This window comes from Rousettus aegyptiacus, unplaced genomic scaffold (assembly GCF_014176215.1).
Source record: "Rousettus aegyptiacus isolate mRouAeg1 unplaced genomic scaffold, mRouAeg1.p scaffold_m13_p_5, whole genome shotgun sequence".
NCBI classification, from domain to species: domain Eukaryota; kingdom Metazoa; phylum Chordata; class Mammalia; order Chiroptera; family Pteropodidae; genus Rousettus; species Rousettus aegyptiacus.
In genome coordinates this window covers 97,830,162-97,850,929 of record NW_023416308.1, presented here as the reverse complement: position 1 = coordinate 97,850,929, position 20,768 = coordinate 97,830,162, and the positions used below count along the sequence as shown (strand labels likewise).

The following is a 20,768-nucleotide window of genomic DNA, read 5'->3' as shown; positions in this document are numbered from 1 at the left end:
TCTACTATTTGTATACCCTGTGCTGAGGAAAGATGAATTCTCAATTCTTTCTCTTTATTTACCAATTTTTAATAATTTATTCTTCTATTATCTCCTAAAGATGACCAATTAAATTCTTTTTTATCATTGTAAACTCATTTATTTAAACATATTTGATGTGTTTAAATCCATTGCAGTTATTATCTATATTGAAGAAAAATAGCCCCATTTCCGGCCAATGGGATTTGTGAATGATTTGAGTGAGTTAGGGTTAATTCAGGGAGTCTGATTTTAAAAGAAACTGTAGAAACTGTATAAGAAAAAAAAGAATACAACCAATAAACATAAAACTTTTTACCAAATAGCCAAAGTACCATTCTTATATTTAATGCCCACACACATGACTTTGCATCATTGCAATGAGGGAGTACATGTTTTGGGAGGAATCTTTATTTATTACTAAACATTATGAATTTCTATATCAAAATAACTTATATTTTTTCATTTAAATTTTAAATTATTTTTTCTTCCTTTAAAAATTGAGTATATATGTGCCATATAGTAAAGGGCACATGTCATAAGTATATAGCTTTATGAAAATTTAAAGATGTAATTCACCCATATAACCACCATCTAAACTAAGATATAGGACATTTCCAGCAGCCCAGAAAATTTCTTTATGCATTTTCTTATTAATAGTCCCTGAGGTAACAACTATTCTGACTTTCATCACCATTGATTATATTTACCTGTTCTTGAACTTCATATAAATGGAATCATACATTATATACTCTTTGATGCCTGGTTCTTTTGTGCAGCATAATGTAAGTGAGGTTCATCTATGTCATTGAGTATTTTAATTTATTCTTTTATATTTTGCATAACATTCATTAGAAGCTATACTGCACTGTACAATTTATTCTAATGATAGATATTTGGGTTCTTTCCAGTTAGTTTTTGACTATTATAAATAATATCATGTGTTCTTATGCATGTCTTTTGGTGGACGTTTGCTCATTACTGCTGATTATATACACCTTGGAGTGGAATTGCTAGGAAATAGGGTAGGCATATTTTTAACTTTAATGGATACTGACAAGACATTTTCCAAAGTGGTTGAACCAATTTGTACTCCTACCAGCAGCGCATAGGGGGTTCAGTCATTCTGTATCTTCAACCAAACTTGGTATAGTCAGCCTTTTTAATTTTAACCATTCTGACAAATGTGTAGTGGTATCTCATTATGGTTTTCTGATCATTGTTATTAGCTCCATATCAATGTGCTATAGTATTTTAGGTATTGCCTTACCGTTGAGTTTTGTGATTCATTTCCTTTAACAAATATTTATCAAGTGACTACCATGTGTCAGGGACAGTTCTAGTTGTTGGAGATAGTAGTAAATGAAATTTATATTTAGTAGGAATATCTTTACACACTGTTTTATCTTTTGTATGTCTCAAAGAATGGCTCTTTTTAGACATTGCCAGATTTTTTGGAAATCGACAGGAAGCGCACCATGGGTTTTCTCTTCTGGAATCTGACCTGAAAAAACAGGAGATTAGTATCTGCCACTGGTCACTCTTTGATCCTGGGCATGTCTCTTTGCTTTCAGACTCATTTTTTTACATCCATAAATAAGGGGACTGAACAGGTGGAGCTGAGGTTTTTTCTAGCCAAGAATTTGCCTTGCTGATTTGTCAGAGTTCAGTCATGTGGGGTTGGACCTCTATAGTCTCTCTTGGGGCCTTAGAATCTTACAAGATAGGTGCTAAGAATTATTCTCCAGGGCAGTTTTTCAATCTCACCCATGTTTGCAGTATATTTCTGTCATTATTTATTAATAGTGCTGTTTAATTATGTTTTTATTTTAGTTATGTCGGCCAGGAATATTAAAAGAGTATATTAAGAGGATTTAGTGCACAAATGAGAACTGCATTCATTGTGAGCAAAATATTAAAAAAAATAATAATTAGATAATTTTCTAACTTTCTATTAACCTTCAGATTTTATTTCTCTTTCTTAGGCCTAGAAAGGTATTAACTGACAAACAGACAAGTCCCCACCTTCATGGGCTATGGTCAATTTTTACTGAACCCTATCAATTTTTAGGAACTTTATCATTCTGGTCTTACAACCCAATATTTGAATAGCACTTTATCAGTATCACTTTCAAAATATATGGAGTCATGTCGTACCACTTATTTGTGACCCAAACACTTAGACAGAGCATGCCTTCACCTTGTTTAGTACTTTGATTTTACTCTGTGGAGCCTGTGACCCTGAGATATATTGAGTGGCTAGAAAATTTCACACCCCTTAACCTTGTCTATGGAATACTCAAAATAGCTTTCTGTTGTTAATGTTTTCCAGCCATTACAACTTTCCCACAAATACTTCTAAACCTCTGGCAAGGCTTTAAAATTACCCTTACAAGCTCAGATATAGCACTTTATTGTCTAGTTTGAGGTGGAAATGAGTATGCCAGACTATGGCAGAGTTTTGGTGCAAACAGGATTATTCTCTTGTATTTTCTTTCTCATTGCTATAACTGGCCATAGCAACTAATAAACTGGCACAAAGCAAGAAGAGGAGTTCACTTTCAGAATTCTACTGCCATATAATAGAAAGGTTGGTAGAAAGGTGAGGGAGTCATTCAACTGACAAATATTTATGCATTTATTTATTCAATAAACATTTACTGATACCTTAGTGGGTACCAGGTAGTCAGAGTGTTAGGAGTGAAATACACAAAAATAGAAGTTTTGGGTGCTGGCCTGAGAAGGTCATGGTTTAGTTGGGGAAGTGCTGTAAATCAACACATTCAATATGATGTAACAATTGCTATAATACAGAACCTGAAAGGTGCTATAATACCACAAAGTAGAAAGGGATGCATTTTCCTTGTGTGTGCATGCACATACATACATGTCGGGGGAAGCTTACTAGAAGATACAATGTTTAAGCTGAATTGAAAAATATGACTAGGATTTAGGAAAGATGGGAGGACATTCTTGCCAGAGAAATAGCTTATGCCAAGGAATAATAGTCCAGTAAAACGGTGGAGCATATGGGGACCTCTAAGTATAGAACCGGTATAGTTGAACTAATAGTTGAAACATAGTTCAGCGGAGAAAGATGGTAGATGAGACACATAGCTGGAAAAGCAAACAGTCACTGGACCAGTAAATCTTTGTGTGTCATTCAAAGTTTCCCTATAAATGGTTTTAATTAGGAAGTAAAAGGATTAAAATCAAATATTTAGGAAAATTGTCAATACAGGAAGGGATAAATCAGCGTAGGCTAATTTCGGAAGTAAAAAGAATAGTCAAAAGGCTATTGCAATAATCTAGGTGAGAAGTGATGAGGATCTGAATTAAGATAGTGAGAGTGAAGATATGAGACAGGGAAGGATCTGAAGGATTTTGGTGGGATTTTGTGATTGGCCGAATTACGAAAAGGAAGATTTGGTTCCCAGGTCTCTCATTTGTGTGATCAAATTGTGTCATGTACCTATTTAGAGAAGCCTGTCTACTTATAGAAGACCTACCATGTGCTGGTCATGCCAAGAGATACAATGAAGTTTAAAATATATCCCTGCTTAGGTACGATGTATGCTTATTTACAGTAGTATATATTGTATAGCTGGAATGGAGTGAAAGGGGCATGTTAGATGAAGGAAAATGTATGGTTAAGCAAAGGCATATCGATGAGAATGAAATATGGTGATTTCTCAATACCCTGAGAAGACATACTAGACTGGAGGAACCCGCTACCCTTTCCATCTTTCATGCCTTCACCTCTTTGCTGTAATTTAAACTTAACCCTCTACAGACATTACTCTTTTCCTCAAGACCTTCATTTGAGTTTTATCTATCCACACCCCCATGCTCACTACAGGAATAGGACTGATAAACGCCATAGAGTTCACCCATTGACCTTGATCTTGTACCACCATCAATCAACATTTCCTTTTTAGAGTTCACAGTATCCACCTATACTATCATTTCCATACCTTTTGACAAGGTCTGTGGACCTCTAGAACATTCTTTCTTCCTTGATAATATCTGATTGTAATAAAATTTATCATTGAAGTAAGAAAAAAATGAAAGCCAAATGACAGACTATAGACATGTAAATGGAAAGATGCAATATATATTTTTCGATGTCTTGCTTTTTCAACACACATGACAGAGGCCTAATTTCTGAATATGCAGAGCCCTTTCAAGTCAATAAGAAATGGATGGACAGCAGAACAACGGGCCAAGGATATACATAGTAAATTAACAGAAAAAAGAAATACAAGTGGCCATGAAAATATTACATAATGCTAATTGAACTTACAGGTAACTTAAAAAATAAAAATCAAAACATAATATGAGTTTTCACTAACAGTATGATAATGATTAAAAAGTTAGCTAGAGTTGGTGAGAATGTAAGTAAAATAGATATTTCCATATATTCTTAGTGGTAGTGTAAATCAGGGAAAAATTTTGGAGGGTAATTTGGTACTATGTATCAAAATGAGGATTTATATTAATATTCGAAGCTGAATGTTCAACGTCATTCATTATAGCCATGTACGTATTCCAATTTGGAAACAACCTAAATGCCCATTAATTGGGAACTGCTTAAATTAGGGTATATAAATTGAGCTAAACATTATTCTGCCCATTGGTTACACATATAAATTGACCGATTAGCATGATCTTGAATATTCACTGCTACCGCTTTGCTTTTGCTATCAAGTTTCGTATGTTGAACACTTTCAATATTTTGTTCCTGATTATAGTCTTTCCTTGAAACATGGAGTGATGCTTAAAACACAATGGATAAGAATGGGACAGATTACACTTTTGTTTGGTGTTGTTATAACTCCTATCATTTCCTCATGGAGTAAAGGTCTCTAGAGTTTCTTTTCTTCCTAGGAGTTTCCATAAGCCCACTCATTTAATAAAATCAAATATCTTTGACCTCAAACAGAACATACAACTTATAAGGTAATTACCAGTATTTCCTGCTATAAAATAAAGAAGAATTAGAGTTACTGACTGACATAGGTATCACGTTGATCTATTGGTAAGACACTCACATTAGAATTAAAAAGCACAAGAGAGAATGAAGAGGATTTTCAGTGTCACACCTGGGTTCAAATCCTTGCCCTGCCATTTAATAATTATGTAACATTGAACCTGAGCCTCAGTTTCTTTACCTATAAATAGAAATAATGTAACTAACCTTTTTGGTTGGAAGATTAGATAATATATTAATCACCTTGCATGGAAGGAACTAGCTCATAATACAAGTCTTCAGGGAATGCTAACTCTTCTTAAAATGACATTCCTAGCTGACACATGGGATAAAATATGTACTCCCTTCACCAAATTAGATAAGTGATCCACATGATATTTATACTACCTTGGTAGGACATACTCTTAAAATAAGTGGTTCAATATTTGCGACTATTTCGTTTTACTGGTCACCATATTTACAGGATTACCTAGGAGTAATACCAACATCAAGAGCCCTTCATGATCCCTGACTATTTTGGTCAGTTTCGGTAAACGCCTAATGGCTGAATAATGGCCTGTCAAACATGTTCACACCAAATCCCTGCAATCTGCAAATATGTAACCTTATGTGGCAAAAGGGATTTTGCGGATGTGATTTATTTAAGGAACTCGAGATGGAGAGATTACCCTGTATTATCTGGGTGGCCTCAGTGCAATCACAAGTCTTTATAAGAGGGAGCAGGAGCTTTAGAGTCGCAGAAGAGGCTGCGATGATGGAAACACGGGGAGAGATTGTGTAACCGGCCGAAGCAGAGGTTAGAGCGATGTGGCTGATTTTTTTTCAACTAACTCTGTGAAGGACAGTAATTGTGCATTTTAATTTCCCAATTAGTGTGGGACTTTAATTTTAATTCAAAAAAGTCACCTTTATTTTGTGGTTCTCTATGAAATTCATGGCCATTTATCCATTCTCTTTGAATTCTTTTTTGACCTTCTAATAAAGAAACTTTTGTCAGTGTATATTTTTAACCTATAGAATAATTTTCTTCATGAAGTTCTGATTAAATTTTTTTGCTTTTTTATTTTGCTACATATTTATGTGTACTTTCTTTGACCTGCTTTCAGAAGATTGTAACTAGGAGCTTCGAGAGATTTCTGTTCTTGCTAATAATTTCTAGTATTAATCTTGCCAGTCCTTTTCAAATCATTAATACGTCAAATGTATTTTCTGAGAGAAGCTGTGTTCCAGGACTGTGCTAGGCCTTTAGGACACAGCAGTCAGCAAGACATATGTAGTCCCACTGAATCTCTGTTTCTACAGTTAGATTGGCACACAGCTGGCGTTAGATACTGTGCTGTTGTGCTTTTTTATCCATTCAACAAATATTTATTAAGCACCTATTATGTGTCAGACATTGTTCAAAGCCGTAGTGAACAGAACAGATACAATGTTTGTAGTCAAACAATTTCCAAGCTTTCACATTCTAGGTATGTTGGAGTGAGGGGACCACGGCGCAGGGAAGCAGGAGGTAGGGAATAGTCTTATAAACAAAGTGTTAACAAGCACATATCGAGGAAGGAATTAAAATAGTGTTACTGTTTTACCTTGAGCTCCTAAGAAAACAGAGCCTGAGATAAAAGTTTGCCTGATATTGCTTTATTGGGGGTACAATTCCAGGGAAGCAAGAAGGAGGGAAAGAGGGCAGATAGAGAAGGAGGGAGGGCCAATTCAAAGAAATGAGATACAAAACTGGCCATAGGTTTGCAACAAACATAATTGGATACTTGCCTTGCGGATGTTTCCAGAAAGACTGCATGAAGTTTCTGCCCATCAGAGCAGCATTTAGAAGGGTGGGGGAATAAGGCTGAATAATTGATCAACTACTTTCTTGCCACCTCCGGTCTCTGCTAACTCTGCTAATTGACCTACAAATTCCTCTAGGCAGCCTTTTGGCAAAGCCAGATTCAGAATCTGGACCAGCCTGTAGGTGAGTGTGGTTGTCTGTTTTTGTTAGTTGGCAGTGTCGGTGGGGCTTTTTGGCCTCTGAAGTCTACATTGGTGACAGTGGTCAGGAATTCACAACTAGAGGAGCTAGTTATGATTGGTCACTATGGCCATTCTGACAGGGAAGTAAGGCTGGTAGCTGAAGAGCCAAGGTAGCAAGGGATAGAGACAAATGAGCCTTGTGTATCTGTAGTGGGACAGAAACAGAACCAAGTACAGTTAAGTTATGTGTAACTGGGAGGCTGGCCAAGGAGGGGCTCTCTGAGGAGGTGACATTTCAGCCAAGATTCGAATGACAAATATAATCTAGCCACACTTCAGAAATAGAGAGCAGCAATGCAAAAGACCCCAGGTAGAATGAATGTAGGGTGTTTGAGGGAGAAACAAGAAAGAAAGTATTGCTGGGCGGGTAAGGGAGAGTGGAGGGGGCCAAGCTCTGAGAACAGTCAGGGGCCAGGCCATATGAGGCTGGAGGAGTTGTGATTTTATGGTAAGTGTGGCATTTGGAGCACCTTAACCAGGGGAGCTAAGTGAGCAGATTTATATGTCAGGAAGATCACCTTAGCTTCTCTGGGAAGAATGGATGCAGGAGTGGAAGCAGGGGAGCCAGCGAGGAGGTAAATGAGAGCATCATCCAAATGAGAAAGTGAAGGGCATTTTAGCACCAGTGTTCTATATCCATAGTTGTTGTCTGGCTTAAAATATTTGATATTATACTGAAATGAGCAATGATATTGATGCCTATCCCTTGAAGTTTCAGGTTCAGCATATTAACAACCTCAGATTACCTGCTAAACATTCCAAACTCCTTCAAGGTGATGCGTTTTTGAAGCAACTGGTCTTTGTGTGGCAACTCTAATCTCCATTTTATAAACCCAGCAGAGCTCCTATCCCTTTGACAACCAATAAAACTCAGTGTGGAACATAACTTTATGATTGGCATTCAATTCTTTAAGCAAGGCAGATAACCAGGTTTTGACATATTGTTATTTTATTTTCCACACAATTGACTGCCTTGACAATGAGTCTAAAATCTTCTTGCAGATTGCTAAGCAGAGTTTTGGAAGCTAGTGCTTGGTGGTGAATGAGGCACAACATTTAAAAACTGGGAATTTCTTCACTGATTCTCACTATACATCTTGAATGCAACTTTGGCACTTGTTTATTTGCTTCATAGACACTGCATTAATCAGGGTTCCTGATTATAATACAAAAAAGTCAATTGGCTACCTTAATCAAAATAAAACAGGAAAAGTATTGGAACGACAGAGAATCAACAAAAGATGGAGGCTTGGCAAATGGGCAGAAACCACTGGAGCAACAGAGGCTTTTTGTGTCTTTCCGTCACTCACTCCAGATGGAATGTCCGCGGTGCGGGGGCAGTATCTGAGAGACTGAATCACACTTATGTGTCTACACCCTGTACTTCCAAGAAGCATGCTGCACCTTGGCTTCCAAGGAGAGAGACAGAGCACAATCCCCCTCCCAACCAATACTATGTTCAGTGGGGAATGTGTCCTAAATTACCCCTAAATTGAAAGGGAACTTGAGTATTGGATACTTTCTCTTTAAAAATAATTTTTAATTAAAAAAATTTTTTTATAAGAAAGAAAAAGAAAGAATAAATTAAAAAATATTCACTACAGAGAGCATTGTGCTCCCAGCACATAGGTTAGTACCTGCATTTAATTGATAACCAATATTTCTTAAGAAAATATTGAATTTTTTATAACCTGAAAGATAACTGCTATTATGATTGTCTTCCTGTCTTGATAAAATGGCCTAGTTTTTAGTGACAAAACACAAATCTAAGTACAATTTCTTTTATCACATATATGAGCCCGAAAGAGCTACGTATGCTCCTTAATGATACTTAAAATTTGACAGCTTTAGCCATCAAATAGCTATCTTGAAACTTATTTTCCCTCTTTTCCTCTCCAAGTAGTTTTGGGAAACACTAATAGGTAAGAATCCTTGAGACTTTCTCCAGTGGTGGGAGTCATTTATATGCCTTGTGATACAAAAGGCTATCTCACAGAAGAAGTTCTCAACCTCTGTGGCTATGTGAGTTTCAGAGTTCTCTAAAACAGCATTACGCAAAAAAAAAAAAAAAAAAAAAAAAAAAAAAAAAATTACCTTTTGGAGAGTAAAAAAAATCTCAAATCTATTAAAAAATGACATCTATAAATTTGTGAATTATGTGTTATTCAGATAAAGAAAGCCACACATGCCATTTTAAAGCATATTTATATAGACAGCACATTAATGAGACTGAGTCTTCCTTTGAAGAATATGTATACTCTAACTTGATGAAAGCTTTTGTTGTTGTTGTTGTTGTTTGATTTCACCCTCAGCTATTTAGAAAAGTGTGTGTAAGCGTGTGTGTAGATAAGTGTGGGGAACTCTTGCAGAATTGATTATAGTAATTTCATATTTTAGACAAGGTTAATGGCAGTTGTCAAGAAGTGAAGCTATTCCAAGTACCAAATAAGTCTTTTCCTCAGTAAGCTAGATTCTTGTTTGTTTTTTGTACATCTACACTAGTGGCCTACTGTCTGCCAACTGAAATGCTACCTGAAGCCAGATTGGAAACCCTCTGATTTAATAAAATCTAGAGACAGAATAAACTTTAATTCAGTAAAATGGAGGATGTTACAGAAATAAGTATTGGAGAGTCTGAAATTCTTTTTTATTTAGGAGGGTTTGAAATTCTTTTTTGAATATCGTATTGCAGTAAGTAAAGAATCAGCTTTGATTTTACATACTTACCACAAAATGTGAAACTCTTATTTTATCAAATGTAATGTAAATAATACCCCTAATTGTAATGTACCTATCTGAATGGACATCAGGTGATACAATATCATACACTGAATTAATTATGGGGCTCGCTTCAAATTCTTCCTCACTTTATTATCTTCATGTCTCCCTTAACAAAGTTAAGTTACTTTCTGTAGTTTTTATTGTAAAAACAAATAATTTTTTTTTCCAGATTTAAAATTATATTATACTATCGATGTGATTTTGAAAGTAAATCAGCCTTTATCCTTCAGGCATTGATATATAATTTTCATGGTAACTTATTTTTTTCCTTCGAGAATTGAGTGGTATAGAAAGTTGGACTGACTTCCCAGGTCTCTTCCAGTTTTTAAGAGTGTATGATTCTATTTATTTTTGCATCGTGTCTTTGGAATTTTCTAACCTGTTAGTATGTGTGAGTGGGTAAGCCTTTTTTTGTAACTACAAATTTATGGACTTCTTTAAATTAATATCAGTAGGTAGGCAATAATGTGGATGGAAAATTCATTTTCAATTAAATCTCATTAGTTTAGCATAAATGGCATTTCCAGGAAATGTCTCTAGTTCTTTAAAAAATTAACATATAATGCCTAGTGTCTATCCTTACAATTAAAATAATCTTAGAATTCTTAGACCGAAGCTGATAATTACTTTTTTCAAAAGATAATAGGAAAAAATCTGGTTGATTTTAGAAGGTATCATCTTGTATTTGAAGTTTAGATGATAGGGAAAATATATAATTTTTAAAAATTATTATTAAGAAGCATGATAAGATCTATAATTATATATATCTAAGCTATTTTGCACCTTTTACATAATGAAAATCTGTCACTCTGACCATCAGATTTTTTATTCAATCATTTGTTTTCTCTTTTTTCAATTACTCTTTCTTAATGTATTATATAAAGTGAAATATGCCAAGTGAATTTCTCACAGAAGAATAAATCTTTTGAGAGATCATGAGTCTTTCAACTATGCCTATCTAGAATGATTATTAGATCAGTTGAAATGTCTATAAGTTTACCTTGATGGGCTACAATTTGTCAGTGCTATACACATGAAATTTGTTTGAATGAAAGGAAACTTTTCCTAAAAGTCTTTGATTTAAACTAGATTCTGGCAGTCACAAAAGCTCCTTGCCAAACATTTCAGGGTCTCTACCTGTCATACATCATATGATTTTACTAGGAAGCCTCTGATGATTGGGTGACCCATGTGACTAGTTCTGGCCAATAAGTTGTAAATGGAAATAATGATTGTCACTTCTAGGACGGAGCATTTATTTCCTGTTGGGGAAACTCCAGAACTTTCTTCTCCTTTGCCACTGTGATGGGTGGATATAGTGGCTCCTCCATCATTTTGGTACTGGAGTGAAAGGTATGATGTAACTAGTCAATCTGTAATGGACATGTAGGTTGAGAGAGAAACGAATCTTAGTTGTTATCAACTAAGGATTATCAGACTATAGCCCATGGGCCAAATCGGACCTGCAACCTGTTTTGTAAATAAAATTTTATAGAAACACAGCCATGTTCATTTGTTTATGTATTGTCTATGGTGGCTTTCACTTTATAACACCAGAATTGAGTAGTTGCAATAGATTAGCAGTATGGCCAGCAAAATCGAAAACATTTATTATCTGGCCCTTTAAAGAAAAAGTTTACCTACCCCTGTTCCAGTGATGGATCTAGTGGTCTTTTCTCCTGGATTGGTACTATAAAGGTTCAGGTGTAGAACCGTCTATCAGGATGCTGATTTTTTTCACCTTGTCTTCTCTAAGCTCACCCATTGAGGCTTTGATTCCGATATGTCCAAATAGGTAGAAAATAGGCAACAGAAGTCTTTCGCTGTGAAGAGCATTTGCCTTTAGGGAATGTGGTGCTGTTCTATGGTTGAGGTGACTAGAACATTAGATTATAGGATATGAAATGTAAATTTGTTGTTATTGTCTCCAAGTGAATAGAACTTAAGATGTTTTATTTGAAGAATATTATTATTCTTTTAAAATAAGATATAGGTTTTGCCAAACAGGTTAGAAAATAGAAGGTTCAAATGCCCTAACTAAATCTTGAAGAAATGATGACTTTGACCATTATTGCCTACTCCCTACTCTTGACTCCACCTTGGGAGTCTTCAGCATCAACGTAATGTGTTCCACATTTCCTTCTTTGGGCCTTAACTTCTGCCACTTCTGCTCAGGGAAGGAAAGAATGTTCCTTGACTCAAATCTCTCCAAGGCCCAGTTTGATTGCAACCCCTTGCCTAAAGTCCTCCCTTGTTTCTCCCTCCTCTAAACTTCTGCAATGATTTGCATATGCATCTCTTTCTGCCTTGTGCTTTCTGCTTTGTTTATATACATGCTTTATCTCTCTTACTATACTACAAACTCATAAAAGCAAAACTCACTTTTTATAATTCAGTACCTAGTACAGTATCTTGCAAATAATAATAAATATTTGTTGAATGAATGGATGAATGAATGAATGAATGAATGAATAATTTGTCTGCCTTTTTCAGTGCAGGTGATGACAAAGAGGGAAAGTGGGACAAGGGAATGTGTGAGCTATTCTCTGGCCTGATTCTCTGGCTGACATATAGGCCACAGGGTCTGAGGTAAGGGTCGTCTTCTGAGTAGGTACTCAATTTTATTTGAACTGCCACTGTATATTAATTCACTTATTAAACTCATCTACATCTATACCTCCAGTCTCCTCAGTCATCAAAATGCTCATTTTATTCTTTGATTCTTCAATTATTTCATTGTCTTTATCTAATCAATAATTAACATTTATTAAATGCTTATTACATGCAAGGTACTGTGTTATGAGTAGGTTCTGTTATTACTTTATTTTCACAAATGAGAAAACTGAGACATAGTGAGGTTAAGTAATTCCCTCAATAACTATTTCTACATAGTTGATAAATGTAAGAGCTGGAAGAGTTAACTCAGTTAGTCTGTCTCCAAAGCCCATTTTTCTAATTTATAGAAAACTACTTCCTCAAAGGATTTGCCTTCACTCATCTCCATTTTTGATATTCCATCAAGTCTAGTTGAATATATTAGTCAGTGTACATTTAAGCATCTAGCTTTGTGCTGAGGGTAGGAATATACCATGGATGTATAAAACCATGTTCTTTTAAAGGAACCTTAAAGGTACTTTATTGAGAAAAAGAAAATATACAAATATCAAATAATTAGTGAGAAACAGCATCTGCAATGAATGTTAAATTGGGCAGTACAGACAAATCATAAATTCGTAGATCGTTAGTGTCAAAGGAAATGACTTTTGAGGTCAACTAGGTCATTGTGCTTATTTTACAGATGAACAGCTTGACAGCATATAGTGAGGTGCTAATTGTGTGTTACAGAAAAAATAACAACCAAAGGAGCTTAAAGAGATTGGGGGTGGTTGGCTACATCAAATGGAATTAGAGGAAAGGGAGATCAATGTTGATAGTTGTCATCAAAGAATGATTCACGAAGGAAGTGGAACTTGATTTCAGACTCAAAGGATGGGTAAGTCACATTTGGTGGGAGGTGTAAGTGTGTTTGGATATGTGTTTACATGAGAGCACATATACCCAGGGCATGGCTCGAATAACGGCATGAAGTGACTCGAGCATAAGAATGATTCTGTTTGTTCACTATTGTATCTCCAGCAATCATTGGTGGTGGCAGATGGGGATTTAAAAATATATGGTTTCCTGGACCTCACCCAGATTAAGTGAATTAGAATCTTTAAGAGTTTGACTGGGACATTGGTATTTTTAAAAAACTCTCCAGATGGTTCTAATGGGAAAACAAGATTGAGAACTATGGAAAAATATGGGCATGACATCTTCTCATGATATTACCATTTAGCAGAAGCTAAAACATACAAGAAAAAAAGTAAGTGTTGTTAAGGGTCTATGGTCAGTGCTGTATAGGCAGAGAATGACATAATGACATGGAAAGCTATGAGATGAGATGAGATGAGATAGATGGATGAGAAGGGGTAGTTGGAAAGATCATTTAGAAAGCAATTATAGTAATTATGGATTAGAAGATTGAAGCCTAGCCTAGGGTGCTTTTTCTAGAAACAGAAAGGAAAGGTGTAATCTGAGAATTTTTACAAAGGCTTGCTGACTGGTCAAATCTAAAGGATGAGAAAAAAGAAAAGTCCAAGAAATTAAGTGGCAAATCCATGACTAATGAAAGGTTGCTTTATTAAACTTTTTAAGGGTGATGTTTGGAGTATTAAAACATATTTTCCGAAAAACTAACTTTTAACTTCAACAAGTCAACATTTAAGACTAATGATTTTTTGGTGATTTTGAAATCTCATTGACTTATGATAAGAGTTTTTTTTATGCTGATTGTTTACTTGGACATCCAATAATTTTTCCTAGACTTATGCCTCAAAAAATTTGTGTCTCCATTTTTACCCCCCTCCTTTTTTTTTTTTTTTTTTAACCACTAATGGAGTGAAATATAGTAGTTTAAGAGCTCCACTTAAAAAAATTCATGACATGCATTTCATGGGCTGTATTAATTAGTATTAGATTTGACTGCAAAATCACAGACAACCTGCTTAACTGTGGCTTAAATCATTAGATGAGAAGTCTGGTGGGAGACAGTTGCCGGCATTAGTTCATGAGCTCAAGGATGTCAGAGTTGAGTCTCAGATTCTCTAGCTTTCCTCTCGTGGACCAAGGACAACTACTGAACCTCTAGTCAACATGTTATTCTGAGAATCAAGGAGGAGAAAGTGTGGTAGGGAGTAAAGAGTTTTTTGGAAGTCCCACAATTTGTGTTTGTATATCAATGGCCATGCCTATTTGCAAAGGAAGCTGGGAAATTCAGTGTTTGAACTAGGCACAATGATCGGGGTTGTGTTAGTGAAAAAATCACATAGGCTCGCCATATTTTTTTGCCTTTCTCTCTCCCTCTCTCCCCATCCTCTTTATTTTATACTTTATTTGAAAAACAAAACAAAACAAAACATGTATTAAGCACCTACTATGTATCAGGCATCTTTCACAGTGAACAGACAAACATAATTTCTACTCTTATGAGGCTTAGAGTCGGGCAGGGGAGTGAGACATGAGGCAAACAATAGCACACACATTTAGTTAACTGAAGTTGTGATAAGCAATATAAAAGAAAAGTCATTTTCTTTATTTTTAATATTCCCTTTTAACTTATTCTTACTCATTTTATATCAAACTTATATTCATTTTTATATATTAAATTATTTTAAAACAAAGCCATTGGAAGAATAAATAAATATATTCAATCTACAAATAAAACCAATAAGTTCACTTCTATTTTATCTAGTTTTTAATATGATTTGAAATACCCCAAAATATACTAAAATTTGATGTTAAATTATGCTTCTTGTCCTTAAATGAAGTATCCCAACTCAATTACCTTTGATCACTAATTAAAATCAAGGTTTAGAAGCATTTTTAAAACCAGAAAATTTTGGAAGGTCTTTTGATGAATCACATTGAAGTTTGTCAAGAACTGTGAAAGGTCTGATATTTCTACCGTATTTGCAGACTAGCAAGTTAGACTACCACTGCTTCGTGGATGTTGGGCTAGAGACAGAGGACAGCAAGAGTCATGAGCTTTATGTTCACACTGGTTCTCCTTGTCCTCGAGTCTGATGGGGGCAATGCAGAGTGGCACAGGTGGATACTGTCTAGGTAGTAAGCTTGCATCACAATTGGGGAACCCTGAAATTAGAAAATCTCTAATCTTATAAGGTGTTTTGCCAGAAAACCTGCCCAACCTTTGTTGGGATGTGGGGTGTGGGGAGGAGAAGGCTGTAGTGAGGAATGGGGGAGGAGGAATAGATAGATTATCTTTATTATCCTGTTCAGGAAACAAATTTTGCTTCATAGGGAGATACTACGTCTGTCTTTCAAGGCCATTCATTATATAACCATCCATTAAAAGATAGTCCAGAACAAAAGCTTTCAGTGTCTCTTCTCATAAAACATGCAGAAATGCTAGAGAAACCCGTGGAAACTTGTTTCTCAACAAAGTCCTGACTATCAACATTGGCAAATACCAACTTTAGCAGAGATGTTGCTTTTTGACTGAAAAAATAAAAGCTACCACAAAATCCTGACAGTTTGACAGCATTTTTGCAAATAATGCTTCAGTAGAAATATCAGAAAGTGTAATTGTGAAAAAAAAGTTCATCATGCCTGTGATGTGGAGACAATGTTCGCCCTCTCTGACAGTTACTTATGAGAAAATGTTTCCTAAGGGAATCTGAGGCTTCTGCTACTTGCAGAGATCTTCAAAATACGCCAATGAGAAATCTGTGATAACTAGCTTACAATAAAAGCTGGAAACAGTCTATGATCTCAATGGAGAGGCCTGCCATCAACTGGTGGCACATCGATTTAGTTTTCAACTGGCAAATCTGATAGTTCCCTCTCTCTGCCTTGTCCCTGCTGGTTTCTGCCCACAGAAAACATCAAAATGGACATTCTGGCCATTTAGCCTCTCTCACCACCTCCAATATGCTTTTCAGATGCTTACTGAGACCAAGTTGTCTTTGATTCCACATTAGAATTTCCTCGTTGAAGGTTGGGTGGAACTCTTCAGGGATGTTTAAGTATTAAGAAACAAGTCAGGGTGTATCTGAGGGGAAAACTAACTTTTTTGATTTGGAAAAAGGAGGGGGACATGGGGCTCTGAGTGGTAACTGTCAGAAATCTGAGAACCTTTGGCAGACTAGGCTAGTTCTGGTTTCAAACACTTTAGTTCTTGACAGAAATTATGTCACTAAAACTTAACCTGTGTGGTGTCTGTTATTGTAGCAATAGGTATAGTGACTTGGAATAAATTTATTTCCTATTTAATGAACATTCTTTTAGTACTCACTGTACTATATATTCTGTGATGCCCAGAACTGGAGATTCTTCTCAAGGATCTGTGAGTGATTCAATAAAAAACAATACCTAACACAGATAAGTTTCTGGCACTTGTGAGTTGAAGTACCTGAAATAAGATGAATAACATGGCTTCAACACGACTTATTTCCTGTTGAGGCTGTGCTCCCCTAACTTTACCACATGACGTTTTCCTCTTTACTCCACGTGCCTCAGCTACACTGGCCTTATTCCCTTTTCCCAAAACACCCCAAACTTCTCACTACCCCAGGATGGGACATTTTCTCTGCTGATCCCACCCTTGTTCCCTAGTTCTGGACATTACACAGTAGCTTAAGTAAGTTTATTTCCTGACTATACTAAACTGAGGTGTTTGTTTGTTTATTTGTTTGTTTTAACTTTTCTGGTTGAACTCATAGGAAGTAGTTAATTCAAGTATATAGCCATTCATTTGTGGATAATATTTCTTAATCTTTTTAAGAATTAGTTTTTTAGGTAAGAAAAGAGTAATGCATACACTAGGTAAGAAACAATCAAATACTATAAAAGAATGTACTGAGAAAAGAAATGAACCTTTTTTCACAACCCCCAAAAGCAACCACTTTTATTAGTTCCTCGGATGTCTTCCAGACATGTTTCACTGAAAAACAAGCTTACAAGCGTATGTCACTTTTCTTCTTCCGTTCCTCCATTTCTCCTCCTCCTACTCTTACTTTTCTTTCTCCACTAATTGTAGAATGTTATTTATATTCATTGGTACCTTTTTTTGGTTAATAATGTATTCTGAGAAACGTTTTGTGTCGTACATATCTGCCTTGTAGTGTATGGATGTACTGTAATTTATTTAACCAGTCCTCTAGGTTTAAACAGTTGATTTATATCCAATCTTTGGCTATTATAAAAAAATGTTCGAATGAATATTACTGAATGCACCTGTTGGGGTTTTGTGTCAGTTTCATAGGTAGTATTACAAGAAGTAGAACTGCTAACTGAAAAAGAATCAAATTGTTATAGATATTATCAAATTTCCTTCCCAAGACAACAGTATATGAGAGTGCCTGTTTCCCCTACACACTGATGATATAGTGTTTTTTTTAGTTTTTATCAGTGTAAAGGTAAGCAATCTCACTGAGTTTTATTTAGCATTTCTCTTATTATAAGTGATGTTGAACACTTTTTATATCTTTAAATTAAAAGCCATTTTAAAATTTCACTTTTTGTACCTATCCTTGTACATCATTATTAGGTTATTAATATTTTTTCTTGTTTGTTTATAAAACTCTACATATTAAGGGAATTAGGCCCTTGCTTTTTATATGTACTTTTTCATAAGTTCTTTGCTTTTCATATTTGAATTTCTTTCAAATATGCCATTAATTAGAAGGTTGCAGTGCTAACGTGACCTTAAAAATAATTTGAGCTAAGCATGAAAAAAAAAAAACTTATAAAATGCTTTATCTTTTAGTATCCATGTATGCGCTCAGTTCAATGCCAGGTAAATTTACATAGTAAAAGTGCTTATCACAGTCTAAATTAACTTGGTACTGTGTCACTTCAAACAACCTAATCTGTAGAGTATGCTTATAGCAGTAATGAATGTAGTTCCTAAGTCTAACCTATTTATTTCTCATTTAACTAGAATTAATTTAATACCTACTATACTGTGTATAGCTATCAGCATGTAAGTTAGTTTCATTGCTCTTTGTGAGTTCTAAGTTTTTTGGGTCAAACTTTAATAGTTATGATTAAAAATTAAAGCAGTGTTCCATATTATTAGTGATGCAACTTTGAAATAATTTTTAAAATTTTATATTTTTCGAATGTTAGGATTTTTGTTGAAAAGTGTCCTGAAATTGCAGGAAAGCTATCTTAAAACTATTACTATTTGCAACTATTTTGTGTGTGAATCAGAGTCATTTCAGTACTGTGAAACAAATTGTAATACAAAAATAAATTGGATGCTAAATTTGATATAAGCGACCATAGAACTTTACAGCAAAAGGAGTATACTTTTATGTATGCAAATTTAAAAAAATTAGGAGGTTGAGGGATTCCAGGATATAATGCAGACTCTGACAAAAGAATCATCTGTATTACAAGCATATGAACATCCTCACTGAAGTGGGTGGGAAGATAAGATGCAGATCTAAGTAACTGGAAGTGAGTGAAGTTGGTAAAACTAAATGCAAAGGGAATTGCATGTAGACATATTCTACTGATAAAGTTGTTTTTCACAGGGATCTGGAATAGCAATTCTGAAAACTTTATATATACACACGCATATATAAAAACAATTTACATATATAAAATAATTCAACAATTAGGTAAATAGATGGCAGATGGGAGGAATCATATTTCTTACTATTGGAGTGAAGGTTACAGGCAAGCAAGAGAAGAAGACTGGAATGATCCATGTGGTGATGGATTAGAGTTTGGAGACATTAATATATAAACTCATGTTTATCCTAATATAGATACAGATGTTTGCATACAGAAATACACACACACACACACACACACACACACACATACATACATACATATATTTCCTTGTTCGGTCAGCTGAGACAACCTAGAAGTAAAAATACTCCTTAGTGTTCAGATCTTGGTTTCTAATTGCATTATTCAATAAAAGAAATTGGGGATCCTTGAATAAGTGGCAGATTCTAGGACTGAAATAAACCTGGCATATCTTATATTGCCCAACTGTAAGAAACTGCTTAAAAAACACACAATGGTGGCATGTCAAAGGGACAAAAAGCTAACTGAAAGAGCTCCCAGTAGCCAAAACTGGAATAATTTGAGCAACAAAGTAGTTTTAGATTATAATCCAAAGTATAAAATAAATATTCATGAGTCTATACTGATATAAAAATAGTCAAATGAATAATTAAGGGATAGTAAACAAATCTCCTATGCAGAAAAATTCTAAATAATTTATATAGACACTTCCTCAACAACATGGAGCGTAACTCCCCGCTCATTTCGTGTGGGCTGTGCTAGTGACTTCCTTTCAAAGAGTGCAAGGAAAGGGAAAAGGAAAGAGCAAATTTACAGTGGAAAACCCTGATAAACATTACGTCAGCCGGTGATCAAAACTGATATCGATAATGATAAACCATGCTGATAGTATGTAGCCTTGTTATAATGGGATAAGATTACACTTTACATCTGAGGTCTTCCTTCCCCAAACTAATAACTCTGATCTAATCATGAGAGCAACTGAAGAACATGAATTCCGTGAATGAACTCAACTGAGGGACATTCTACAAAAATACATGACCAGTACCCTCAAAACTTTTAAGATCATCAAAAACAAACAAACAAAAAAATGTCTGAGAAACTGTCACAGCCAAGAGGAGCTCTAACTCTATAATGACTATCCTGGATGGAATCCTGGATGGGAAAAGGACATTAGGTTAAAACTAAGGAAATCTGAATAAAGTATGAACTTTAGTTAATGATAAAATACCAATGCTTGTTTTATACTTTTAACAAACATACCACACCAATATAAGATATAATTTAATAATAGAGGAAACTGAGTTTGGAGTATATGGGAATATCTTTGCAAGATTTCTGTAAAACTAAACTAAAATAAAATTCTAAAATAAAATTGTTCTAAAATAAATTATAAAATGAAGATATTCATTTAACAAAATGAAAAATAAAAATCATAATTATATTTTTTCCATCACAAGATAATCAACACATATGTAGGTGTATGCTGCCTGACCACAAGGATTGTATTAATATGTATTTACATTACTAACTTGTGAACTTTTAAAAGGTAGCAAAGTTATTTATATCTTTTATGGTAAATAGTCCCAGGATTTGAGCTGTATAGGATTGCTAAATTTTGGGTGAAAATCTCAAATAATTGTCATATTTATAGGATTTGATGACAGAATATTTGCTTTTCCTCAAAAAGTTTCTCTTCCTCAGTTTCTTTGGCTAGTCATTCCATTCCCACATAACAATAGTGATCCATCGTATTATTATTTCATATTATTTACAGCTGAAAGCAAGACTAGATTAAAACAAAGCTGTCATTTAAAAACATATTTTCTAGTTTAAAGAAAAAGTA

At 34.9% G+C, this 20,768-nt stretch overlaps 1 protein-coding gene across 17 annotated transcripts in view; it reads left to right on the top strand.

The window, feature by feature from the left end:
* DCDC1 (doublecortin domain containing 1) overlaps nucleotides 1–20,768 on the top strand; it is a 358,252-nt gene that overhangs the window by 115,080 nt on the left and 222,404 nt on the right. Inside the window, exons 9-10 of one of the 17 annotated variants that reach the window (XR_001598079.2) lie at nucleotides 12,311–12,406; nucleotides 13,116–13,410. The exons of 13 other annotated variants lie outside the window; for them this stretch is intronic. Coding sequence is in view for 1 of the 4 variants with exons in the window: in XM_016154848.2 (XP_016010334.2) it covers nucleotides 12,311–12,319 (9 nt within the window). In the remaining 3 variants the exon portion in view is untranslated. Of the gene's footprint in view, nucleotides 1–12,310; nucleotides 13,418–20,768 lie in introns of those variants that run through there. 3 more of the 17 variants (XM_036220550.1, XM_016154848.2, XM_036220549.1) reach the window with 3 other exon arrangements.